This window comes from Drosophila nasuta, chromosome 3 (assembly GCF_023558535.2).
Source record: "Drosophila nasuta strain 15112-1781.00 chromosome 3, ASM2355853v1, whole genome shotgun sequence".
Lineage (NCBI taxonomy): Eukaryota > Metazoa > Arthropoda > Insecta > Diptera > Drosophilidae > Drosophila > Drosophila nasuta.
In genome coordinates this window covers 6310972-6325002 of record NC_083457.1, presented here as the reverse complement: position 1 = coordinate 6325002, position 14031 = coordinate 6310972, and the positions used below count along the sequence as shown (strand labels likewise).

At 35.5% G+C, this 14031-nt stretch overlaps 6 protein-coding genes and 1 long non-coding RNA gene across 7 annotated transcripts; 2 read left to right on the top strand and 5 right to left on the bottom strand.

The window, feature by feature from the left end:
• Positions 1 to 254: 254 nt before the first annotated feature.
• On the bottom strand, positions 255 to 1469 carry LOC132788608 (uncharacterized). Its single transcript, XR_009632638.1, has 3 exons — positions 785 to 1469; positions 617 to 731; positions 255 to 425 (listed from the first exon to the last, which is right to left on the bottom strand). It is a non-coding gene; the product is annotated as an uncharacterized LOC132788608 (long non-coding RNA).
• Positions 636 to 6342, top strand: LOC132788603 (growth factor receptor-bound protein 2). Its single transcript, XM_060796096.1, has 6 exons — positions 636 to 726; positions 1521 to 1786; positions 5025 to 5122; positions 5198 to 5317; positions 5394 to 5559; positions 5775 to 6342. The coding sequence occupies exons 2-6, from the start codon at positions 1709 to 1711 to the stop codon at positions 5946 to 5948; spliced, it is 636 nt and encodes a 211-aa protein (XP_060652079.1). The 5' UTR covers positions 636 to 726; positions 1521 to 1708; the 3' UTR covers positions 5949 to 6342.
• A 2422-nt stretch (positions 6343 to 8764) lies between these two features.
• On the bottom strand, positions 8765 to 10079 carry LOC132788601 (GPI mannosyltransferase 1). Its single transcript, XM_060796094.1, has one exon. It carries the CDS (start codon positions 10077 to 10079, stop codon positions 8787 to 8789), a length of 1293 nt encoding a protein of 430 aa, XP_060652077.1. The 3' UTR covers positions 8765 to 8786.
• Positions 10080 to 10119: 40 nt separating this feature from the next.
• On the bottom strand, positions 10120 to 10317 carry LOC132788607 (uncharacterized). Its single transcript, XM_060796099.1, has one exon. The coding sequence runs from the start codon at positions 10315 to 10317 to the stop codon at positions 10120 to 10122; it is 198 nt and encodes a 65-aa protein (XP_060652082.1).
• A 3-nt stretch (positions 10318 to 10320) lies between these two features.
• Positions 10321 to 10581, bottom strand: LOC132788604 (uncharacterized). Its single transcript, XM_060796097.1, has one exon. The coding sequence runs from the start codon at positions 10579 to 10581 to the stop codon at positions 10321 to 10323; it is 261 nt and encodes an 86-aa protein (XP_060652080.1).
• Positions 10458 to 11048, bottom strand: LOC132788606 (cx9C motif-containing protein 4). The gene is made up of 3 exons (XM_060796098.1): positions 10894 to 11048; positions 10655 to 10805; positions 10458 to 10593 (listed from the first exon to the last, which is right to left on the bottom strand). Exons 1-3 carry the CDS (start codon positions 10955 to 10957, stop codon positions 10581 to 10583), a joined length of 228 nt encoding a protein of 75 aa, XP_060652081.1. The 5' UTR covers positions 10958 to 11048; the 3' UTR covers positions 10458 to 10580.
• Positions 11049 to 11507: 459 nt separating this feature from the next.
• Positions 11508 to 13458, top strand: LOC132788602 (dr1-associated corepressor homolog). Its single transcript, XM_060796095.1, has 2 exons — positions 11508 to 11708; positions 11888 to 13458. The coding sequence occupies exons 1-2, from the start codon at positions 11667 to 11669 to the stop codon at positions 12980 to 12982; spliced, it is 1137 nt and encodes a 378-aa protein (XP_060652078.1). The 5' UTR covers positions 11508 to 11666; the 3' UTR covers positions 12983 to 13458.
• The last annotated feature ends 573 nt before the right edge of the window (positions 13459 to 14031 follow it).

Here is a 14031-nt window from a genome sequence, read left to right as displayed (position 1 = left end):
GATTTGATCACTGAATTAATTATTTGCTGTGATAATAAATAATTTGTAGAGTTCGTATGACGGATTCTGGCAGCACAACTCTAATAAAATAAAATATATAAGAATTATAATAATATCTTCTTATTATTTTCGTGAGATTATGGGAGTTAAAAACAAAGTCAAAAACATAAAATATATTTATATATTGTTATTGATATATTTTTATTTTTTTTTTTTCAAAGAAAATATTAACATTACCATATTTAACAATATTCGACAGCCCTAGAATTTTAGAGCTACCAACCTATCTACTTCGTATTTCAGAACTAAGAATCGATAACGATTTATTCTTATGTGTATATATTGCCACATATTGCAAAATGGCTTGACAGACAGGGCACATCGATATCGAAAAAGGCGCGTTTTTCATGTTTAGTATAAAAGTACTGAAAATATTATCAATATATCTTTTGCTTTGGTGAGATAGTTTTGGATGTATACAATATATAATATATCTCTGCTATTAGAAATAAAGTTTAGAATAATTCATTGATTACTTTAGCATAATAACAATTAATATTGAAATATATTTATTTTAAAAATGTATTATTAAAGAGGTAAAAATTACGATATCTACCTTAAAATATCGAATTTGTAAAATATCATTATCGATGTATCAACCATCGATATCTCTTCGCCTCTATTTTGTTTAATGTTCAAAAAGGCCGAATCAAGTGAAAAAATAGTGTAAGCTGTGGAAAATCTCTTTAAAAATTATTGAAATGTACTTTAAAAGATAACTTACGAAAGTTTCACATTAAACGCAATTTAAATAACTAAAATTCACCGAAATTTGTATATGTATTGTATGTCAGAGTGTGCGTGTGTGAGTGTGAATTGGTGGAGTTAAAAAATAAACAACAACGTCAGCTCTGAGTATTGCAGCATTGCCAGCAGAAACTACACGCCCTGCCTTGCATCGATATGTCTTGTGTTATTAATAATTACACATCTGATGTGTTTAACTAACAAGCAACAACAAATTGTAGAATGTTGCATTATACATTGATTGCATGTGTTTGAATAGTATTTTATTTATGCAAAGAACTGTTATCGGTTGTCGGTAAAATACATACTGCTGGCAACGCTCTGTAAGCTAAATTCTCTTTCGCACGCACACACACACACATACATGCGCACTTATACATATACCGAAACCGACACCGACACATCCAGCCGTCTGTCTGTCATTCGCAGTTGCTTCGCCGTGAGTGCCGCTTCCACCACTACGCGTTTGTTGCTGTTGCTCTGTTGCTGGCCTGGCTGCGGCCCCGTCATCGTCGTCGTCGGTGTATTTTTAATCACTTTTCTCGCTGGCCTGTGGCTTTGAAAAAATATTATACTAATTCAAAGACGTGCAATCAATATACATATTATTGTTTATATAATAAGTTGTGTTTTCTGTTAGTGCCGATTTTACTAAATGCAAATTGTAAAACGTACGTGAATTTTTTGTAATTTTTTCCACACAAATAATATAGCTAAGGGAGCAAACAACTAATAACAAATTGCATATATGTATGTATGTGTGTAATATGTATGTATATGTGTGCGTGAGCAACAAGGCTGATTAATTTAAAACAACAAAAAAGTAACTAAACTAAACGACAAACAAGAAAGATAGTTCGAGTAGTAAAAAAATAAAACACAACTCAGGCAATACAACAAAATGGAAGCAATTGCCAAACATGATTTCTCGGCGACGGCTGACGATGAACTTAGTTTTCGTAAAACTCAAATTCTAAAGGTAAGTCAGCATTTTGCATACACTATATACATGCATTATTCTCATTCATATATTCATGTCGTTAGTTAAAATATGAATAAAACAAAAACAGAGCGAGGCTGCAATTAACGCCAACGACTTCGTCGAGTCCTTTTTACACATTTCTGCTGCATGCATAATTTGTTGAGTTTTGTCGTTGTCGTTCTACTCTTGTTGTCGTCTGAAGTTACGTTATCATTGCACACCTTTTAACCCACATTGTATTAGTTACAAATGTGAGCAGACAACGACGAAGTTGCTGTCGTTGTCACTGTTAAGCAGTTCAAATGTGCATCCCATCCAAACACTAATTACCTACACCAGTATTTCAACCTTAACATACCCTTAACAGAACAAAGAACGGTGTAAACGCAAAGCGTGATTATCTGAAAATCGCGCACTTTGTAAGCCGCATAAACTTCGCTCTCTTATATATCGCCGCACACAGCTGGAGACAGCCAGCCAGCCAGCCAGCCGAGAGCTCCAAGGATCGAAATCTTCTGAGGCGAGTCTGGTTTTTTTGTTTCCCTCTCCCGCAATGCCCTGCTGGCTGCTTCTAGCCGCCACTCCCACTGCTTGTTGCCAAGCTCTCCTTTGACTCTGACTGGATGGAGGCCCTTAAAGCCATTGAATCTCTTTGTTTTGGCTGTGAATTTTCAGGTTTCTTGTTTGTCTGTTGTCAGGTGGTGCAAGTTCTTGCTGTTGATGTAGTTCTTGTGGTTTCGTTTTTCTTTTTTTTTCCTTTCTGTCTATTCGCTCTTGTCGTAGGTTAGTCACTCAGCTGGGCAGGTTTTCGTATGGAATCTCGGTAGGGTCATTTGAGAGCTTTCATGTTTGATTGATGATAATCACAACATCATGACTACGAGAGTCGACTTCTGCTTTATCAGAACAGCTGCATTGCAAGCTGATCTTAATGTGCATTTATTTATTTACGATTCTTAAATGCAAACGCACAGCTTATCAGTGGCAGCTGATAACGCTGAAATGCTGCTAGCACGCTTTGCAAGTTCATTTAACTTGCATGCAGCTAATTCCGGTTATCAAAAGGCTGAAAAAGAAGAAGCGGCAAACAAAATATGCTAGCTAGCCACTCAAATTGAGAGCGAGAGCGCGAGAGAGAGGCCAACAGTGTGAGGCGCGCTTAGTCATACATATGCTCTCTTTCTCTCGTGCTCTGGCTGTTTGTTTTTTTTAAGGCGCAGATAATAATAAATATACATAGATTGGAATGTGGGTGAACAATTTTGACTTAGCTCAACTCGGGTATGATTCAGTTGAAAGCGAAATGCCGGTTTCATTTAAATCAACAAAATACATATGAAATACGAAATTCCGAATTAATCCATACAATGAATTAACTGAAATGGCTTTGTTCTTTTTATTGGCATACAGTGAAAGCTATTAACGGATTTATCGACACATGGCTTTATAAGGTTGTAGCAAACTTAGAATTGCAAATAATATAGATGCTAGATTTGAATTTTCAATCGATTCACTTCCTTGATTGTCCACTTTAATGATAATTTACTGTATCATAAATTGAGACGCTTTTTTTATTGTTTTATTAGAAATTCAAGCAAACAAATTTATTAAATATGTGCATTACCTTAATAATATCACATCAACAAAAAAGAGATCACTTTGAAGCAAAATCTTTTAAGTAGAAATAAATAAATATTTTGTCCAAATTTAGTTCATAAACTGTTTGAAAGGAAAGTTATTTTGCAACACGATGCCACAAATAGATAAAATTGTACATAGTTATACATATATGAGGGAATATACATATAAATCTTTCGTTATAAAACATTTCCGCTGTGACGTTTGTATGAATAAAACGTGCCTAAAAATAAACAATATACGATTCTGCCTGGCATTCTAAGCTATAGAATGCTATGCTAATTACTATTTCCAGTTAGCCGGTCTAAAATATTTGACAACAATATGAACTGCAACAAAAACAAACAAAAGCAAACGTCGTAATTGATTTTTATATAAGCACAAAAAGCACGCGCAAAATAATAATACTTATCTTATGTACATATGTATTTCCCCCACTGTTGTTTACGCCCATCTTTTCTTGAAGATTTACAATATTTGCAATTTTGTTAAGTAACAAATTAGTTAAAATGTGTTAATTACTGCTTTACCTACTTTAATATAGGTTATTCATATACGATATGCGATAATGCAAATGAGTTATGCATCGAATGTATGAATGGTGTTTTGGGAACAACCTAACCTTTAACTTTTGTAAGTTATCAATTATAAAATTCTCAAAAGTAGAATCTAGCAATAAAACTGATAAAAATTGAGTTTGGTGCTATTCGGAACAGTCAATTTAGATTTCCGCGGATTCGGTATTCGGAGTAAGAGAATTGAACTGCACCAATCGAGCAATTATTGTTGCGTTGACACTATTTCAAAATTATTGAATAAATGCATTGTTGTAGCCTCGGACACCAGAAATGGATCCATTGAATATAGGAATTCACGTACTCCCAGTGCTCAAAGTATATTACTTACCATGTCGAGTTGTGACGTGACGTGGTCCCATTGAATACTGGGAACAATTCTTATCATATATTGTGTTGTTTACTTTGAAACAGCGCATGTTGGCCCAACAGATACATACTCGTATATTTGTAGCTTACCCACTTATCTCATCTTTGTAGATATACCCTTTGACCGTAGACAACGGTTATGCCCAGCCATTTGATACGCATGGAATTATTCCTTGCGTGGGTTATTCACTTCTATATATACACAGTTTTTGTTTTTCCATTTAAATAGTTTATAGGGTATCTGATAGTCTGCTGGCACTTATGTTGATAGCATTCCTACATCATGTTTTGTCTCTTGGTTTGTAATGCTTGTTGATTGCACCCTGACACAGTTTGGTTAAATGGACAAACAACTGAAAACTGTTTACAGAAATCTCTAGAAAATTTGAACAAATTCATAAACAAATTGAAGACAACCAAATACATATTTCTATGTATTTGTTAGCAAAGTACAATTGCCTGGCATTGAATTGTGACTCACTGTAAACCCATGAGTAAAAAGTAAAATGTGTGAATTTCCAAACGTATACTGTATACTATGATATGTTTGCAACTCCATGGCGAAATGTCTTTCTCATGAATCACAACCATTAAGCTATATACTATATATCTTGCTATTGTAATTAAATCAATTAACAATACTTTTCTTATAGATATTAAATATGGAAGACGATTCAAATTGGTATCGCGCCGAACTGGATGGGAAGGAAGGGCTGATACCCAGCAATTATATTGAAATGAAAAATCACGAGTAAGTCTCATCTGACGTGGCTTCAAAAAACGCCAATGAAATCTAATTATATTTCTCCATATTGTTAAATTTTAGTTGGTACTACGGACGCATCACACGTGCCGACGCCGAAAAGCTGCTCTCGAATAAACATGAAGGCGCCTTTTTGATACGCATCAGCGAATCCAGTCCCGGCGATTTCTCCCTATCCGTCAAGTAAGTAACTGAGAATAGTGTTTTTGAAATTTACAGATTGTTGATTTATATGTATTAATTGTCAATTGTTTATCAGATGTCCCGATGGCGTACAACATTTCAAAGTTCTGCGCGATGCACAAAGCAAATTCTTCCTGTGGGTTGTCAAGTTTAATTCCCTCAACGAACTGGTCGAATATCATCGAACGGCGAGCGTATCGCGATCGCAGGAAGTTAAATTACGTGATATGATACCTGAAGAGGTGTGTTCAGCAGACTATATAGAAACATTTACATATGTAGTACATATAATACATAATCTTTAGTACAATTAAATAGAGCATAGCACGAATGTTTACCATGCGACACACATGGTCTATTTTATGCCTATGACATAGATTCTTTTTCGCATAAACAAAGTGTGCTGCCAGAAATAGTATATAGCAAGTCGGATCTAATCATATTGTACTCTTTGCAGATGCTTGTGCAGGCGTTGTACGATTTTGTGCCACAGGAATCCGGGGAATTGGACTTTAGACGCGGTGATGTCATCACCGTTACAGATCGTTCCGATGAGAATTGGTGGAATGGCGAGATTGGCAATAGAAAAGGCATTTTCCCAGCAACCTACGTGACGCCATATCATTCATAATAAACTCCGCGACCCCGCAACACACTCACATGCATTGGCAGCATACAACAACAAATTGAGAACCCACACACAACTAAATGCGAAACTAAAACACAAATTTCAAGTACTGTTCAACATTTTTAATATGAAACAACAACAAAATATGAGACGTATTTACATTATAAGCATATTGAGCCAAACGCATTTTTTTTTACGTTTTTGACATGCAGTTTGGATCCGTGTTCTAAATTGTAACAAATGATAAAATAATAATTTAAAAAATATGAATATACCAACTAAACGGATAACTGACAACTGCACCTTCTTATATTGATAAATATAAGGAATAGCACACTATATTATTACTGTAACAAAAGGATTTTTGATATAAATATATATTTTAAGTTTCATCAAATGTAATATTGTCTTGTGCTTCGAAATATCGTACATCACTCCCAAGGTATTCATTATTTTCAGAGTGTATGTAACAAGTGTAAGTGTATGTGTGGATGTGTGTGTGCGTGTGAGTGTGACCGATAAAGATAGAAAGAGGAATTTATGATAATTAAATATATATTAAAACAAATTATCAATAATTGAAAAGAAGAAGAGAAGAACAAAACACTACAGTTAAAACAAATTCACTATGAAAAAAAAAATTTTGCCTAAATGTCTCAAAGCGAAGACATTTAAAATAATTATTATCATTATTATTATCTTACTATAATATATATTTATATATATTAATGAATCGATATTAAGCGCAAATTTTGCTTCAGTTGCACATGTTCGTACATTTCGACGCTCTTGTAACTAAATTATGTGAAATTTGTTTCCTCATCTAATAATGCATATATATATATATATATACAACTATATATATAGTATATACTTACACGTAGAATATAATTTTGCTTTTGGAATGTAATTGAATGATTTGATTTGTTTCTTAACAAGCCATGACCAACACACATATTTAATAAACATTCGTAACATGTTCATAAGGTATAAACGATTTCCTTGCTAATTACATTGTGCTATAATTAATTACATACGACATACTATATAATATTTTTAAATGCTTTTGCTTTCACGTAAGCGTTTTTCTCATCATTTTTCACTGACAAATAGTTGCACATTTTTAACATTATATACATACATATACATATACTTACATATTCATACAAATAAATATGAAGTTGCCAATATCAGTAATTAAACCGAAAACAAAATATTTTTTATATGTAATAACTGAAATCCAGAAAATTGATTTGATATCAAAAAGTTTACAATTTATCCGGCAGCTGGACACAAAAGATTTGCACTATTCTGCAGGCATTAAACATACAAGTAATCATTAGAAGTTGCAATTTACAAAATAATGAATCGTATCTAACCGTAACATTAATAACGATCACAAAGCAAAAACTGGATAAGCGAAAAACAAGGTTAAAACGTGCATAATACAAAAACAAAGTATATACAAATGACAAACATAGTATGATTCAGAGAAGCATTACAAATGAAAAAAAATAAAATGAATAAAAACCATGAAGAACATATGTATGTTCATAATTTAAGCAAAAACTGATTTATCTAATAAAACTATTAAAAATCCAACCGCATTTTCTGTGTTCAACTTAAATCCAAAGCCCAAAGCCTGAATTCATTCCGGCTATTGACATAAATTCTTCTTTAGTTCTTAGTTCAAAAATTTATGGTAGCCAAAGTCATGCAAATATTAACCTACTTGCATGCACTACTATTTTAAATTTGAAAAGAGAAGAAGATAGTAAGGAGACAAATACACCATTAAAATACCAGTTATGTTTATATTGACGCCTCACTTTTTACATTAGCTTGTCGCGCTATCATTAAAGTGTGAAAGTGAATAAATTACAATTAAATGAATTAACAAATTATTTGCATTTAATGTTCCCATATTAATTTTATTTTGTGCTTATTGCCAATAATTGCCATCAAAGGTCAGAGCACCTAAGATTAAGTAAACTAACAATCAATTTAAAAATTACATTTTTAAAGTAATTAACAACTGTGCTTCACTGTTAATAACAGTGCTATAACAGTGTCGAAAGCTTTTTTATAGTGCAATCTTTTGAATGCGTCAGAATTAAGCTTTCATTCAAGTTGTTTTTATTTCACAACTCACTCCAAATAAATACAAAAAAATACTAGTTGAAGAAATATAAGCGTAAATTGTGATCTCTACGTATATAATGTCAATGGATCGTCAGGAAGAACAACAATTGGACAAACCAATTATGGAGCCTCCTGTTCTTAACATCTCCGGACGGCGTTCAACGAAACCACATCGCGTCAAACAAAATAAAAAAACCTCTGCAACATCTGCTGAACCAATATTTGATAATAAGCTATTCCCATTAATGTTAAGTAAAATATTGTTGAAACCTGAGCCACCTGTAAATACCAAACTGGCGGAATACGATCATCTATACTTGGGAGTTCTGTGCTTAAAAAAATAAGAAAACTAACGTAAAAATTTATCATATGTTTCCCACCCGCGATAGTACTATGCGCACAGACTATGATAACACCGGAAAGATTTACGACGATAAGCCGGATATTCAAAGTTGGAATAATGTAACAACAGAAGCCATTTGCCCGGAGACTTTACGCCGCAGTGCGGTGACTTACTTTTCGAACGAGAAGTGGAACAAAGATGGAAATATTATGGAGGCGCAGTTTGATGAGTGGGATTTATCAAACAAGCTTCAAGAACTACGAATGCAGCAAATTAAAAACTTGTTCAATTATATAAAATTCCTGAAAATGAGTAAAAGTTGATCAAAAGTAAAATTGATTTGTTTTTTAATATTCTTACAAACGTTTCTTATTGGTAATTTCAATGCTCTTGCAATCGTAGTTAGTTATTAGCTGGGTTAAAATATAATTATTTATAATGAAAAATACAGCACCCTGTAGTCCAATCCAATTAAATGTATGCCAAGTTTTGAACTCCAGCAAATAGGCGGGCAAAAGCCATAGAGCTTGGCCGCAGATCCAAAGCACCAACAAAAATACACAACGACTGCAAGACATCAACTGAAACTTTGTCAAGCACAGTGGTAGGACCGCTAAATACCACACAAAGTACTGGGAGGTGACCACAGAATTGTAGGTCACGATTACAAAGGCCAGACTAAAGACACAAAATGGTAAAGTCTGCCGTAGTTGGGCAAAACTTACGCTTAGATAAACTACTAGTAATAGTTGAGGGCCCATAATAAGAAATTTGATGAATAATGTGGATTCCTCAACTGCATCGGAGTTGTTCAGATATTGCATCAGGAAGTATAATGAAAAATTGTGACGCACATCTTTGCGTACAAAGTGATAGAAGTAGGATTCATGCAAGTACTGCCAACCATATATCTTATAGAAGGTTAAAGTGAAGACGGTGAATCCAATAAGCGTACCTAAAACCAAACAGATCTGCTGCTTATTTGGCACAACAATTCGCTGGATCAGTTCAATTGAATTTCGTATTGGGCCCCCGGACAGGCATAAATAGTAGGCCAGACTAAAAAAAATGGGATAAAGTCGTAAGTGTATCACGAATCCATGGGCGAGACCAGCACAGAAGACAGCAAAGTAGTTCGATGGTTGATCCTTTGTCTTGACAAGTAGATATATGCAAGAGATAACCAAAAGGCTAGTAAAGCTATCACCGCTACCACGAGTCGAGATCACAGCCGTTAGTGGATTGTAGAGCCAACAGCAGGCCGAGATTATGGCCTTCTTTTTGATAGTAGTTGCCTCTCCTGCTTCTAAACGGACGAGGGCATATATGAGTTGGCCAACCAGCAAGTCACAAAGCGAGTAAATCAATTTTCCAAAGGCGGGATGCAGCATAATGTTAGGTATTTGAATGTAGGCCATAATAGGGCTGTAGCGATAAGTGTGTCTTGCAAATGGTGTTCCGCCGTCCAAAATAAATCGAGCGCCATCGGTGACAACTTTGTAATCAATATCGGTATATGGCACTGTTGATTTGGCATCGTGTATTTGGGCATAGCAAATAAGTGTTAGTCGCAAGAAAGCCGAAATAACTAGATGAGCAGGGAAGCTTAGCTTCAATAGTAGTTGATATCCTCTCTGCCAATTCAACATGTTTGTTATCTGTGTTATTGTGGGTGTTTCTTTCTTTCGTTTATAATTTGGTCTTTAATTCGGCAGCGCTTTTGCGTATACAATTCATGAATTGCTTAAACTCGGCGTCGCATATATTCTGCTGTACGTTTATATCCCGTGCAACGCAAGCCGCATATAAGGATGCAGACTCGGCGCACTTTGACAGCAATATTGGATAGTTACGGAGTCGAGTATTGGCCTTGCGCACCGATTCCATGCCTTATCGTTTGTGTGGAGGCACAGCTGGCCCTTTTAATGGCAATGGATCAGCAATGAAGGCGTCGTACAGCGGCTTGGAGAAGAACACGAGCAGCGAAGTTGTTAAGAATGTTATTTGAAAAAGACGCGGATTGCGCTGAATCCACGAGCGTTTCGGTAAAACAGCTGTGCGACGACGTTGATTTGCTTGTTGTTGTTGTTTCTTGTCCAACAGATCCTGCAGTTCCTTTGGTGGCTTGTATTGCGGTACTGGTGTTGTCATTATTTGGTACTACTGTAAAGGCAAATGTGTGAATAATGTTGCAATTTAAGTATTGTTAATTTTCACAGCGCACCTGTTGCCGGTTTTAACGTTGGTGGTGGTTTTTATATAGCTTTTTTGCAAATCAATACCACTGCAACAAAGGGATTCCTTATGCCACTTTAAACAGCAAACTCGCATTTGCTCAAGCACTTCAACGCATCTATCTTCTTGGTAATTATTTTCTGTAATTTAGTAATTTATTACAATTATATGTTAAGTAGTACATGTGTTTTACATGCAAATTATTGCATAAGGTTACTAATGCATTACCTGATAAACAAGCTTGAATGCGGCATGCGTAAGGTTTACAAGGATCCTTACGCGCCTTAGACATTTAAAATTAAATTAGCTATGATCTGTAGTTTGACAACTGTTTCGAAACTAAAAGAAATTATTACTCTTTTATATGACTGACTATTTTGATTTGCACACAGAAAAAGCACTTCTGTTTCTGTTTGGTATTTTTAAAGTAAAGTTTACGGTCTCACTCTACTGAACTAATTTACGTTATACGTTATAAATCGCGCAATAATTTAAGTAGTTTATTTTTATTTTCGAAGGACAAAGAGTTTCAATAACTTTAGTTTACAATTCAAATGAAACTCTTTAAATTGTCAAAAACTGCGAAGAATATTTTTGTTAGACAAAACTAAGCAAAAAAAAACATCTTAGATGAAAGTCGTAATATGCCATTAATGGTCACACTCACGTAATTAACAAGGTTGCCACACTGCTTAGGATACTGTGATTTTATAAAAATCAAAGAATTCTAAAATGAAATTCTAATTCATCGGAAATAGACAGCGTGGTGAAAAATCATTTAATAACATTTGCATAATATATATGCAGCAGCGTGTTTTTTTTTATTTTAAATAAATCAAACATTGGGGTGAATTTCTAGGTGAATGTCTTGCCATTCACACAAAACGAACTATTAGGAACTGTTCTTGTGTAAAAAAACAAGCGAGCAATAAATTTGTTTCCAAAAACTTTTGTTTAAGTAATATCGCATTAATTTCGATATTGCATTGGACAGAGTAGAAATGCCGTCAAAGAAGAAAAAGTACAATGCACGATTTCCAGCCGTAAGTAGCGTGCTCACAGATATTTTACATGCACTTCCTTTCCATCAATAAATCTGCTGTGCGTGTTTCGCGATACCCAAACAGTTTATCAGTTGTGTGATTATGCTATAAGCAGTAAGCACGCTTGTATTATTATAACGATTAACATTAATGCTTATGCTTGTTTCTATTTGTGACAGGGTCGCATCAAGAAAATCATGCAGAGTGATGAGGAAGTTGGAAAAGTTGCACAGGCGGTGCCCATTATAATATCACGAACTCTGGAGCTCTTCGTGGAGTCACTTTTGACCAAAACATTGCGCATAACAACATCACGTAATGCGAAAACTCTTTCGCCATCCCACATGAAACAGTGCATAATGTCGGAGCAGCGTTTCGACTTCTTGAAAGAGCTGGTGCGGAATATACCAGACATCAGTGTGGCGGAGGAGGCGTGCAACTACAATGAGGACGATGTGCACAGCTCAGAGGAGCAATATCCTGACTCAGATACTCCCTATGACCTAAGCCTGCCATCGACTTCGTTACGCGGATTGCACCACAACGGCAATAGCAACAGCAATAATAGCAGTAACACTTATGTGCGATCTGTAAGCTTAAACGGCGTTGGCCTGAAACGTCACCATAACCCACCCCCAGCCCCCACTCCGTCAGTTATAATGCAGACAGCAGCCTTGGCACAAATCCAGCAGCAAGCGAGGCCCTTACCCGCCAAATTGGCACGCTCCGAATCCACGCCTGCATACACTCCACGCGGCAGGCCGCCAAACAGCAGCAACAATAACAGTGTCCACTACAATAGTAGTAGTAGACAAATGCAAATGCAAACGCCAGAAACTGCCATACCTGCACCGATCTGCAGCTACGATGTGCTGAGCAAGCCAATTGTCAAGATCGATTATAGCAACGTGCAAATGCCAACGACAACAACTACAGCGGATGCGGCGGATAGCGGCAGCGCAGCAGCGGATACGACATTTAACTTTGATATTGCAGCCCCAGTTATAAACATTGATCTAACAAATATTGTAGCGGCGGGCACAACAATCAGCCAGCCGACTGCAAAGATCTGCTACGGCTTGCTGTCGGAGGACAATACCAGTGTCAGTGTCAGTGTTGGTGGTAACAATAACTCAATCTCTAAAATTGCATCGTCTGTCAACTGTATCGGTGGAAAGAGCAAAACTACTCCAATCATTCCAAAGGCCTCATCGGCACCAGCGCCAATCACTGAATCGCTATTTGAATTAGACGAAGACTATGACAACATTTAAGTAGAATTTGTAAATATGCGCTTATAAATTATTAATGCATTATTGTGTACTTTTAGAAATAAGTAAAAATCCCAGCCTCTTTCCACTATGTGAGCATCATATATACATTTCACATTTGACAATCCGTCACTGCAAATATGGAACAAAATGCGAAATGATGTTCTAATGTGAGTTTTTACATTTTAGGCAATCTAACATTTCAAACGCTTCCAATGGAAAGTCGACTTTTCACAATTGCTTCTGCTTGTGATAATTTTTTTTTTTTATTTCAAAATGCCATTTTGACAACTATGCCTGGTAAATGAAATCGTCTGGCAAATGTAGACTAGCCCAAATCTGGAAGTCTAAGAGGTCGTGAAATTTTGTAAAAGAAGAAAAAATAAATTTAATTCTGCTCAAAGTGGCAAGAGACTGTAGACACAGTAAACATTTTGGCAAATAAAGACCACTACGGATTTTAAAGTCTCGAGTTGTATTTCAGGTAAACTGCAAACAAGTGTACATAGTATTATAAAAGATGAATTTGTATTGTAAACACAGTGAATATTAATTATATGTTCCTGTTTCCAATCAAGAGTCGAACTTGTATGAATACATAATTGTATTCAACGATTGATGATGAGATTAATAATCATTTTTCCTCACTAAACTGCGAAGAAACTGATAATAATATATTTTTATTTATTTTGCAATTTAGTTGCTAACTATATCCGAAACATATAATCGATATTTACTGTATATCAAATGTGTCTTACATTTTTAAATTGTACACTTTTAAGTTCTTTGTTTATCGCGTTGTTGGTTACAATCTAAAGCTCATATTCCACAATGAAATCCTCAATGTCTGCAGTCCACTCAACGGCCAAATCTTGACGCAGCAGCTTTAGACGACGCTCAAACTCGAATTGCAAGAGTATGAGTATAGTGCGCTGTATATAGACAAACAGAGCCAGGAAGCTGGCGTGATTTAGCGTGTATAAACCGCTGGCACCAATGTAAAGAGGTTTTGTGGTCAATTGCAGGGCAAATGTTTCCAGCTGCTGTGACAA

Coding starts and splice junctions, on each gene's coding strand:
- LOC132788603 (XM_060796096.1), top strand. CDS start 1,709: ATGGAAGCAATTGCCAAACATGATTTCTCGGCGACGGCTGACGATGAA. Junction 1,787..5,024: donor GTAAAACTCAAATTCTAAAG/GTAAGTCAGCAT, acceptor CTTTTCTTATAG/ATATTAAATATGGAAGACGA. Junction 5,123..5,197: donor ATTGAAATGAAAAATCACGA/GTAAGTCTCATC, acceptor GTTAAATTTTAG/TTGGTACTACGGACGCATCA.
- LOC132788601 (XM_060796094.1), bottom strand. CDS start 10,079: ATGTTGAATTGGCAGAGAGGATATCAACTACTATTGAAGCTAAGCTTC.
- LOC132788607 (XM_060796099.1), bottom strand. CDS start 10,317: ATGGAATCGGTGCGCAAGGCCAATACTCGACTCCGTAACTATCCAATA.
- LOC132788604 (XM_060796097.1), bottom strand. CDS start 10,581: ATGACAACACCAGTACCGCAATACAAGCCACCAAAGGAACTGCAGGAT.
- LOC132788606 (XM_060796098.1), bottom strand. CDS start 10,957: ATGTCTAAGGCGCGTAAGGATCCTTGTAAACCTTACGCATGCCGCATT. Junction 10,806..10,893: donor CATTCAAGCTTGTTTATCAG/GTAATGCATTAG, acceptor ACTAAATTACAG/AAAATAATTACCAAGAAGAT.
- LOC132788602 (XM_060796095.1), top strand. CDS start 11,667: ATGCCGTCAAAGAAGAAAAAGTACAATGCACGATTTCCAGCC. Junction 11,709..11,887: donor ACAATGCACGATTTCCAGCC/GTAAGTAGCGTG, acceptor TATTTGTGACAG/GGTCGCATCAAGAAAATCAT.